At 42.3% G+C, this 11,856-nt stretch overlaps 1 protein-coding gene across 1 annotated transcript in view; it reads right to left on the bottom strand.

Moving 5' to 3' along the window:
- Window positions 1–6,001: 6,001 nt before the first annotated feature.
- YEATS2 (YEATS domain containing 2) overlaps window positions 6,002–11,856 on the bottom strand; it is a gene marked incomplete at its 5' end in the record, with an annotated part of 43,467 nt that continues 37,612 nt past the window's right edge. Inside the window, 5 exons of the mRNA XM_080349872.1 lie at window positions 6,002–6,394; window positions 7,261–7,334; window positions 8,734–8,808; window positions 9,982–10,208; window positions 11,569–11,770. Coding sequence (XP_080205998.1) covers window positions 6,286–6,394; window positions 7,261–7,334; window positions 8,734–8,808; window positions 9,982–10,208; window positions 11,569–11,770 — 687 coding nt within the window. The 3' untranslated portion in view covers window positions 6,002–6,285. The remainder of the gene's footprint in view (window positions 6,395–7,260; window positions 7,335–8,733; window positions 8,809–9,981; window positions 10,209–11,568; window positions 11,771–11,856) is intronic.

Below are 11,856 nucleotides of genomic sequence, written 5' to 3'. Positions count from 1 at the left end.
TTGTATACGGACTTTACCTAAAGCAATTTGTGATCCTTTAATGAAAAGGACATGCTTATACTTTTAATAAATGTTAACTCTTTGCATATGCAAGGTGGAAAAGATTGCCTTGAAATTCCTAAATTATTGCCTGTATATTGGTAATGCTAATGCTAGGAACAACCAGAAGCGAATGTTACTTAGAAACTCTTCTTAAAGAACAATGTAATGTAGAATGTAAGACATCCTTCATTTTAAGATAGGCCATTTAAGATAGGCCATCCATTTTAAATGTCATTCTAAAGCTGATTTTTTTTAGACTGGTGTGCATTTAACTTTTGCTGAGGTACATGTGTTTCAATAAACCGTTTTTTAGCCTTTGTTCATTGAGACTGTAGTGGGCTTACAGTTTCCATCTCAAAGACTTATGCAATATAATTAGTCTACTGCTTGTTTCATGGTTTTTGCTAATTATTTTTGAAGAAAAAAAAAAGAAAAACTTCTACTTGATGTGTTTGGACCCAGAGGACTGTACAGTAATAGCAGTGCTTGCCAAAATAATTTTTCAGGACATTCATTTTTCTGGAAATTAATTTGAAACATTCAAACTGTACTAAAGGTCTTGCATGTTAGATGTTTCTAAGAATTCAATCTGCTTGTTTAATCTCTTTATAATGTTTTTAATAGTTTTGTTCAAACAATTTAAGTTAATTTCAATCCTGGACTTTACTGACAGGAAAAAAAAAGATAAATTGTCTATTCAGTCTCTCTTCTTAATTAACTGTATTTCTTAAAAAAAAAAAAAAAATCAACCCAGTTGTAAGTAAACTGGTAATATAATAAGCTTGTATTTTATCAAATGGACTGGATTTAATTTAATAAATTAAAATGTATTTTGGCTATTGGTTCTTTCCCTTTTTTTTGTTGTTGTTGTAAAACACTACCCTTGGGTATTCAGCGTTATGGGACAAGTTATCACTATATTCTCTCTCGCACCGCTGCATGTGCAGGACAGCACAGCACACAGGACACCAAGCAAGGTGTCCTGGAGATGTCCAACTGCATACTCAGCCATCAGTTCCTCACTCCTCAGGCTTATCTGCAGGCACAGAACCCAACAAGAAGGGCTTCCAAGACACATTTCAAGCTGTGGCCTGACTGCCAATCTGAAAGCACAACTGCTTTCCAAAGGAAAGCTCTTGCTCTGCAGAATTCATAATAACTTATGGGAATTCTCCCACACATTTTCAAAGGGAAAGCAAACTATTCAGCAAGCAGTCCACCAGCATGAAGGGGAGAGGGGGGATGAACCAGCGATACCAATTTGCTACATTCACTAAGAATGCACAGAGGATAGATCTACTTTGATGTAGATGCCTTTCAGCGGTGCTCACAGCCACCCTGGTAACAGAAAGGGATGAGCAACTTGCATTTCACCCTGCCATTGCACACAGACCACGGGAAAATGGTGCTGGCTTTGAATTTTAACAGAGACCTTCACTTCACACCTGCTTCCAAGAACATTTTAGTGAGCAAAGGTGGTGAAGGTACAACCAGCTTCCCTAGAGAGCACGATGCCATCTCTTCTAGCTATGCCTCAGGAGACTTCCAGAAGAAAGCCAAAAGCTCACAAGCTGTTGCCTGGTTCCAACTACAGGAGGAAGGAAAATTGAGGGACACGGTGATGCAGCTGTCTGCTGACATCTGTAACATAACTGATTTTTGCAGGGCAAGTGCCTGCCTCAGCCAAACTGCAAGGTATCACACCAAGTTTCTCTGAAAAGGGCAAATGTACAGAGGTTTTGCAGGCTCCAGGGAGTCACTATGTCAGGACTGCTTCCAACACTGCTCTCACATCAGGACTTGTCTTCCCAATTGCTCTGGGTTCACATCCAAGTCCATCAAAGCTTCCCAACTGTGAATTACACAGCGTCATTTGACACAGAGACATGTCTTTTAAAAGGAAGGTTTTACACCTGAAGTTTTGTAATTTAGCACCTCTAGGGTGACACAGAACCTGCTTGTTTTGCTCCATCTTGCTGACACCCAGCCTGTCGGGATGTTGAGTGTTTTGTGCCAGCTGCATCTGCTGTGCCAGGGAGCTGTTAACACCTGCACTTCCACATGCTCAGGTGAACCTCTGGTGCTGAAAATAGTCCATTACTCAGGACAGGTCTTGTTACCTGAACTTGAAAAGTTCACAAGAAGCACATTAATGATTTTGCACAAACTGCACATTTCTCTTTGCATTCCACTAATTTCTTGCAAGGTGAACAGATGCAAACTTATCACCTCTGCCTTATTCATACCAGTTTTCTTCATCTTGGCCACTCAGTAACATACGATCCTAAGGACCAACCTGGTTTACCACAAATGGATGTGGATGCCACATAGTCCAGAGCAGCTGTGGGTGTTTTTCAGGGCAGAGATGGCACAGAAGAGATGGATGATCCCCAGGTTCCTGGTGGCACAGGCTTGGGTGTCACCAAGACTGCACCCAGGGACCCAGACACACAGCTTGCTCCTGTGCCAGCTCTGTGTGCAAACTGCTTCATTTCTAAAGTGGATGATCCGTTGTCTTCTGGGCATGCGGAGCATGACCACTATGTCCTGGAGATGGGCTCACAAACATGTGGCCTCTCTGGCCACAGCAGCATCTGGGTAACACAGCCTGTTGCTCATTTAGGAGGTGGGTCAGGGGAAGGTGTTTTTTGTTTGTTTGTTTGTTTGTGGTTTTTTGGTGTGTTTTTGTGTTCTGTTTTTGTGGGTTTTTTTTCCTTTTGTTTCTCACCATCCAACTCTATTCTAATTGACAATAAGTTCAACTATTTTTTCCCAAGTTGAGTCTGTTTTGCCTATGACAGTAATCAATACAGAATGTCCATGTTTTTTTAATCTTGATCCACAAACTTTTTCATCTTATTTTCTCTCCCTGTGCTGTTGGAGGGGAGTGAGAGGGCAGCCAGCCAACATCAGCCCACCATGCTTTTCAATCTTCCACGCAAACCAATTACTTGCTGTTAAAACAGGTTGCTCTGGAGGATGAAAAGTTGAAGGAGCTCAGCTTGCTCCTGGCTTCCCTTCCTCCAAGCTCCAAAACCAAAAGCTTTTTTTTAAAAAAATAGAAAAGGGAAAAAGTACCTTTTTGTTCAGATCAATTCCACAACCACCAATTTTTATCAAGAATTAAAACACCCCAAATACACAGAGCACACAAAAATATGTGGATCTGGAAAAACTTCTCAGTGTGAGGTGACAGTCAAGACAATCCTATCACAGCTAATAAAAGAATTTATTGTAAACATACGTATCTTACACAATTATACAGTATAATACAGATAACATGAAGGATTTAAACACTCAACATTACAAATAGGGGTAATATTTGTAGAGATCTTTAACTTGTATCAAGACTCTTTAGAAAGCCAGAGAAATATACTGTAACGTTTCAACACACTGTATCCTCCGTAGCATTCCACACACACCTGAATGGTTTGCATGAAATCCCACAACCTCTAACTCATCTCCAAGCAATTCCCACAGGAACTTCTCACCAACAAATTTTTGTCCCACCACTTTTCAGAATTCAAAGCACTAGTTGCAAACTCTTCCTACATCTGAAGGACTAAACAAATGTGTTATTTTCTATCTGCTTTTAACAGATTTTATTTTTCTTCAGCAAACTTTATATATTATTAATATAGCATCTCCTAGGAGAATAACCTGTGGTTGCTCAGAAATGTAGCAGTAGATCTCCACTGCAGGAACCCCATTAAGAATAAGGGGCATTTACCTGCCAGCTCCAGGGTCAGGTAGAGGACTCGTTCTGAAACTCCATTCCTCACAGAAAAGCAAGACACAGGCAAGGAAGCCACTATTTGCAAACAGATGCTCAAAAGATGAGCTCCTGCATCCTCAAGAGCTGCTCTGGGCTTATCAAAATCCCAGAAACTAAGCCCACAAGAGACAGGGGCTGGAAACACGTGTCATTGCAGAAGATCATAGCATGACTGAGTTTGCCCAAAAGGCTGTTCCCACACAACCTGCAGGCTGTCATAGCAATAGTGACAGATATCTTGAAAATGCCCTTCTCTTTTGTAAAAGCTGTGTACAGGGGCGCCCGAAAGCAGTATGGACTTTGAGCTCATCACAAAGTGAGGGGCCTGCAGTTCCCCAGCTACCTGGATTCTTCCAGCTCAACACTGAGCTCAAACATCATCATCAGTGCTTGACTCCCTCACACTGACCTCAGCTAAAAAGCTGATGTCAGGGCTAAGCTGTGCACTTTACATGTGCCGGCAATCCTGCACTCAGCTCACCCGAACAAGCCAGGATGATCTGTCGAATCCACAGTATCTGTAACACCCCTTCTAGGGGGCATTTAAGTCCTCTGAATGTTGTTTGGATTTCATCCATTGGTCCCATTCCCTAGACTCAAGGGCCAGGATTTGCCACTCTTGTTCAGCCAACTGTAACTCCCTGTTAGCTCTGATGAACTTAGAGGGGCTTATCTGCAGACCCCAGTTCTGTTTCAGGTGAAGACAGGCAGCACCTCAGCTGAAGTGCATAGTACCTTCTTCAGTTCCAGAACCGCATCAAACCTACGCTGCTCTCCTTGGAAGCCTGAAAAGATCCTCTAACTGAACCGTCTTCCACAGTTCCTACACACTACCGGAGTTACCATCGCCTGTCTTCTAGCCCAAAAAAGCACCAAAAGATAACATTTTTAAGATTTCTGTTCCTACCTCAGGCTGGGAAAGGTAACTGTAGTTTAATGTTTATAAAAGGCTTTGTACTGTCAAAGCACGGCACCAAGAAGAGCGAGGCCTCAGCACACCCCTGTGAGGTAGGTATCCTGCTCCCCATGCTCAGAGATGGGGAAACTGAGGCACAGAGTGATTAAATCAAAGGCCATGCAGCAGATCAGAGACCCAGTTGAGATCAGAGCGTTGGAGGTTCTGGCTGTTTGACCCATGCTCCGCTCATCTGACATCACTGCCTTACAAAACAGGCACCGTGAAAGCACAACAGTCCAAGAGGAGTCCCATCAACTTTACAATGGTTTGTTCACACTACTAGCAAGCACTCGTGGGTCTGGACAGAGGCGTGGTGGATGTGGGGTGGGTCAGGATGTTGTCAGCAAAGCCTTCTTCAGTGAGCTGTTGATAGCCAGGCTGCAAACATGTCTCCTACACCAGTGATGTTCCTGAGACAGGTAAGTGCTGGGGTTAGTAGCAGAACTTCTTCCTGCAGTCAAGACATCAGAGGAGCTCCCCACAAGCAGCAAACCTCTGATTTTTTGATCCTATCAGACCTCTCTGTGTTGAGCAAAACTTAAGCCAAAGTGGTGCTGCTACTACAGCACTTCACAATTCAAGCTGATCATTACTGAATGCTGTCAAAACATTAAGACTTGTACAACACAGCAGTTGACCTGCCCACCACCATAACACTCCAAACCTTCTGGCAGCCTGGGGAGGCACTCGCTGCGCAAAGAGTTTCAGTCAATCCAAGCCCACAAACACTCAATACTGTCCTTGCACCTCTCCTGTCCCACGCAGGACAAATGGTCAGCCAAATCTTACCAAGCCTGACCATGGTTTATTCATCTTGATTGAGCACATGCCAGTCTACCCTTTCTGACATGACTAAGAAAGGTGACATCTGACACTGTCTCTAGAAAGGCAAGGAATCTGGTTACATTACACTTAGCTGAATAAGCTACCAATAAGCCTCCCCAGCTGTCTTCTCAGTCACATACATCATACTTGAGCAGGACTGGTAGAATTTGTTACCACCATCAGCCTTCTGCTCCCTGACACCCAAACCTAACCAACAAACCCACCCATCTACTCAAATAGCCCAACTTTAAAACCTGCCTTTGACTCGTCTCACATTCAGAGTGCCAAAGCAACTGTTCTGCCCACTGCATGGGGAAACCAACTCGTATGTAGACTGCATCAAAAAGCATTATTTCTTTTCTCAAATAAGAATATCCAACATCACCAATACAGCTGTCCCAGAGCGACCAGGCCTGTGGTGTCTCTCACAGCTAGCAACTCAATGCAAACTGACGATGTTTGTTCAGCCACTGAACATACACTTACCAAGTAAACACTGACATTTAACAGGTTGATTTGGAACAGAGCATCATTTTGTTGCATTAAGGTGCATCTTTAATTGGAGGTAACAATCTAGTAGCCCAATGCTATAATGTATATAATAGTGTCCTACAGAAATACTGGATTTGTCAACCCAACTTCAGTCATAGATCCACCTTTCCTGTAGCATCTTCTCTGCTCCAGTTCATTGCTCCTCATTTAGTATCTTCATATTTTTGTTTGTGAGGAAGTCAAGAAAGGGAATATTACAGATGGCTTTGTGAATATTCATCACTGTGATTTCTCTTGGAGTCCTGCAGGGAATGCATCAGAGATGCTATTATAATACATAAAAAGATACATGTCTGTAAAGCAGCAAGTCAATAAATTTACTAAGGGGGGCAGGGGAGGAAGAAAAAAGGTACATTTAAAAAAAGTATAAAAGAGCAGGTGTTAGAGCAACACAGGAAGAGCATTAAAACGTCACAGCACAAAAAAGCCACTCTCAAATGACTGGAGTAAACATCTCGGGCACTGGGGAAGGAAAATCAAGTGCTGAAGTATTAATTCTTGCCCTTCTGTAGCCCAGAATATGTGTATATATTTCTATATATAACATACATATGTTTATTATATAAATACTTATATATTTCTTATAAGTAAATATTTAAATAAGCATTTTCTCGTAGTGTTATTTTTTTCAGTTCAAGCTATCCCGAATCAAGCTGCTGAACAGAAATCAAATGTGGTCTAATCATTACCATAAAAATCAATCTGGCTCAGTATCTGAGCCAGAAAAGAGTGTATCAGTAAAATAAAGATTATTTACATTGTTTAAGTTCTGTCTGGCCATGGGTAAGTTGTCTACATGGTAACCTGAGATGGACAAGAGTGGGAAGGTCCTTCTAACATGGCTCTGTAGAAATGGCTCATCTGCCTTTGAGCGTGGCAACACCAGAGAATCCTGCCTGGGTTTTTAATGCTATCTCAGCTTCCACTCCTTTGCCACTATGGAGCTAGGAGATGACAAATCCCCTTGTAAAGCTTGGACCCTCCCAGAATACGGTTCATAAATTCCCTCACTCGCTCACACAAGCCAGACAAAATCTGACTAAATTCCTCAAGCGGCTCAGCCCTCAGAGCTGGCCTAAACGATCCAAGAGGAGAGAAGCTGCCGTACCTATTGTGAGGAGCTGTCTGGTACGCCACGGCCAGCGCCTGCCGTAGGATATCACTCATAAGCTGTTCAGTGGCCTGTGACAAAAGATAACATTAGGAGACAGCTTTATGAAAAGAGGAAAGGAACGTGTTATTTGCTGAGTATCAGTGTAAGAGCAGCCGAAACTCTGGCTGACTTCAATGCTGTCTTCCCTCAGCAGGAAGCAGTTCAAGGTGCCCAAGTGAGTTTTGTTAGCACAGTAATAAGAACTGAGTATATTCCACAGAAAAAAAGGAGACCTATACGTGTACAGAGCTCAGACTGCGACCGCCCAGTCTGGTTTCTCTCTGGATCTGCAGAGCAGTATGTGCACTGCAGGGAGGATCCAGTGCTTCAGAGCCTGTGCTTCAAAGAGCATTTTAGAGCCATGTCTCTCACACACCAGAGCTGGTTTTGTACATGGCAGATTCCAGATATTCTCCTGGGAGCTGTTATTTCCTCTTTAGCCACTCCCTGTGGTCACCAGGCTTATGTCAAGACACTTTCACAAAAACCTCCCAGCCTGCGCAGCAAGGAGACAGCAGCCGTATGGCCTACACACTTGGCTTAATCAAGGTTCAATCAAAAGCTAATTAAGGCTCTTGGCTTTCTGTGCCTGTATCAAGACCAGAACAGAGGTTTCCGGGACGTTCGGTCAGGGCAGCTGGCACAACTCTACAATTATAATGGAGCAATCTGATGGTTACAATCTGTGTCTACACATGGATGTATCTGTATCCAAGTGTGTGTGTAACCTGGACTCAATTAGCTTTTGTAAAACTGATCTGATAAGCAGCAGTCTGTATTAAAAAAAAACCCCAAATTGTCTTTGCCTTGAAATACAGCAGAGCACTGTATTTAGCACACTAAAAATAATTGGTCTTAGCCTTAAGTCCAAATCCAGGAACTCCAACTCCATGCTGTTCAAAGCTTTGGTAAGAAACTATCTCTATTTTTCCAAAAGTCATTATGACAGAGAAATGGTTTCTTGTACAGTGCAGACCTGCTGTTGTCTGCAGAAATTCAGTAGTCTCCCAGCAGAGACAACCCAGGCAAAAAGGAACTGAACAGTATATGGAAAAAAATAGCTAACCTTGTATAAAATAATCAAATCTTACAGAACTCTGACAGATTTCCCCCAGTTTTCAAGGGCAGGAAAAAGGAAGGGGTACTTTCAAAGTTATGGAATGAGTCAGTATGTTACTGGAGGTGAGAATCTAGAAATCACTATTCTGTGTCCAAGCCAACAAATTAGTTAGAAAGTTGGAAACACACACAGAAGTATATGACACTCTTTGGTCAGCTATATATCTTTCTATACATGTACAAAGATGGACATCAGACTTTGCATCTCCTGGTTTGATAAATGTATATTAATAACAATATTCCATCTTTTTTTCTACATTACTGCATTAATAGTTACACAAAAGTTCTTCTTGTGAAGTAATTTCTTACCTTTAAAATCATATCTTCTACTACTGATGCATAAACATTCTTCTGTACCTCAGCAGGCTGAAAAGAAATCCCTATCTATAAAATATGAGAGAGAAAAAAAATATTAGTACATCAAATAACACAACCCATGTTGTACTACAGATGAGAATGAGATTAATATAAAAAAAGATACTACAAAGAGTAGACAAAAACCAGCAAGGAGACACTGCAGAACTTTCAAGCAGTACAATCTCAGGCTTCATTTTAAAAAAATCTGGAGAATATGAAGCTTGGCCATTAGAGAAGCCTGCAGAAATGCCTCTAAAACACAGAAGTAACAAAAGCAGGTTTAAATTTTTGTTTCAGAAAGTCAACACAAAACCCAGGCTGTGTTGAATACCTTTGGATTGAGAATGTAAGCTCAATTTTAAAACTGTACATATATTCAATCCATCTTTTCATGACCTTTCCTACACCTAACTGGCAACTGAAACTACTATAAACAGCACTCCTGACACAAAAGTTCCACATCAAAAGGATGTTTCATCCCTCAGTGACACTCTCATCATGCCTGTGCCCTTATCATCTACATAGCAAGGGATGAGATAAACTGCAAAACCAAAGTTTTGTCCTTTCATGAGAGCACTTGAGGTGCAAAGATCCTTTCTTTCTCCCATGGCTGCTTCTCACAAGCCCTTCCCGCTACTCCTGTCTCCGCTGAGAGTGCTCCAATGCTGAGAGCTCAATTCCTACAAGCTGAGTCATCACGAGACTGACCTTCCTTCCTGCTGCTGTCAGAGAAGACTCTCCTCTCCCTTTCTTTTACCCTAATTTGAACAGAGGGAAGAAACCCAAGCAGTGGAGAAGGTTGCTGTGGTCTTAGCTTTACTGCAACCCCCTCTTCAGAAGCTGCAAAGCTCTGGCCCAAGCAATGAGCCTGAATCTTTCACACGATGGAACAGGAAGAGCTCAGTGCTAGTGCTCCCCATCCAACATTTTCCCTTGATTCCAGCCTTCCAGGATGACTTCTGGGGTGCTAAGCTCTCCAATACAGTTACTCTGACATGACCTCCTGGCTGGCGTGCTTCACTCACTCCTGCCAGCACTGGCCAGCCGAGTGCCATGAGTCAGAAGGCCCAAATTTTTCCAGGGCATTCATAAAAACTTTCATAGAGTATCCAGAGGCCCATACACATGAAAGGCAACTAAATAAATGTAAGACCCCCAACTAGCTTAACAGCAGTTATTAACTTTTGAATCACCCATTACCTTCTCTGCAGTGTCCCTCACAAACTCTGATGCAGGCAAAGAAGCCAAGTAGAACTTCATCTCCTCTTGTTTCTCCTCCTGTTCTTTCTTAATGTTTATTTTTAATGGCTCGCTAAAGCTCAGAATGTCTACTTCCTCTTCATGTTCTGGTTCTCGTTTCAGAAATTGCTGTAGCTCCTCTAGTTTTCGGCACAGCTCCTCCCCACTGCTGTAAGATGAAGGGCATTCTGAAAAAGAAGCAATCAATTAAACACATGATAAGTTATGGCAAGCTGTTTATAAACAGATGCACACTCAAAATAGGGTAAGAAATTAAGGTAATTGGAAGTTTTTTCTGTAGCTCCCAGCAAACATAAGGATGAACAGAAATGCAAACAGTCATTGAGAGCCTTCTAATTATATCTTCATTACACTCATGGTCCTCTCTCTCATCTGCCCCTACACCAATCAAGAAGGCTGCATTTCAGACACAACCAGACTAATGTGAGCCTCCTAAACATTCTCACAGAAGCTTTTAGACAACAGGCAAAGCAGTCTGCTGCTCTACCATTTCCTTGGAGAAACTGAGTTTTTAACTGTGTAGGCACCAAGCAGCACTAACGCATCTTTGACACTGTAACAAGTATTATCACGCTTAAAAAAAAAATCAGCAGACAGATTGGCAGCGGAATTACAAAAGGGTAGCCTCTTCCCTGCATGTTTGACACAAGCCACTACACAATAAAGAAATTCTTTTCTTCAAAGACAAACACAAATCTAGTTATTTAGAAACAAATATTAGAAGGTGCAGATAGGCTTCCTTTCCACCTTTAACAACTGCAATGCAGGGCCAGACTTAGCAAAGAATAATCAAATCCATACGCTTCTTGGAAATACCTTAAATCCTTGTATGATCAGAACAGAAAAACATTCAGCTTTGGGAAAAGGATTATCTGAAGGTGAAACAAGGGAGCTTAACTGTGAAGAATGGGCAAAATTAAAGATGTATGTTTAATACATTCTAAAATGGACTGTGGTAATCTCAGATATGTGCCTAGTACAATAAGGTAGCAGCTATAATAACACAACGTGAAGCTTCACACAGGCAAATTCACTTCACTTTTGGAGGTAAACTGACCCCCACTGAGCTCCACGCTGTCGCTGCCAGTTTTGGGGCTTTTTTTGTACCTGAACTCACTTACACTGTTCGCATAGTAAGTCTTTGAATGGAGGCTAAGCTCACCCAAGGACTGAACTGTCATTACCCCTATGCTTAGTTTGTGTGCCCAAATGCATAAATGATTACACTGTGGGGCTAGAATCATCTCTCATAAGATTTATTTACACTGAGCCTCTGAAGGTCCCAAAGCACAATAAAACCCAAAAGAGGCCCCAGAAAACATCAGGACTGATAGGAACAAGAGGCAGCCTCACTTGTAGGCTTGCTCTTACAATCTCCAAATTCTGTTATTCCCGAGTGAATCGAGTTAAAAAACAAAGAAAGAATCGCCTTCTCTTGAAGAAGCAGCACGTGTGCACATACAGTCTTGAGCCATTTAATAAACAGCATCTTTGGCAAAACGGAGCTTTCTGTCCCTCCACACTCACCCGGCTCACTGTCGATCTGCGTCAGCACGTCTTCAATCGAGTCCTCATCGTTCCGCAGGGTCTCGGGGTCAGGGGGAGTGTAGCCGTGGCATCGGCACCAGTGCACCACATGCTTTGTTTTCAGGGGTGTGATGTTGTGAAACCTGGGGTGCTTCTCTATGATTTCTTGCAGGATCTTTCTCACTGTCATCGCTCGTTGCCACTGTGCCAAACCAAAGGGAAAGCCCGTCACGCTGGCTAAAAATGTTTAAAGCTAGACTGTGGCCCAGAACAATCACCCAGTTTGCA

This window comes from Nesoenas mayeri, assembly GCF_963082525.1.
Source record: "Nesoenas mayeri genome assembly, chromosome: 9".
In the NCBI taxonomy this organism is placed as follows: domain Eukaryota; kingdom Metazoa; phylum Chordata; class Aves; order Columbiformes; family Columbidae; genus Nesoenas; species Nesoenas mayeri.
The sequence above is the reverse complement of the archived record's forward strand: the minus strand, read 5'-3'. Positions and strand labels throughout refer to the sequence as shown.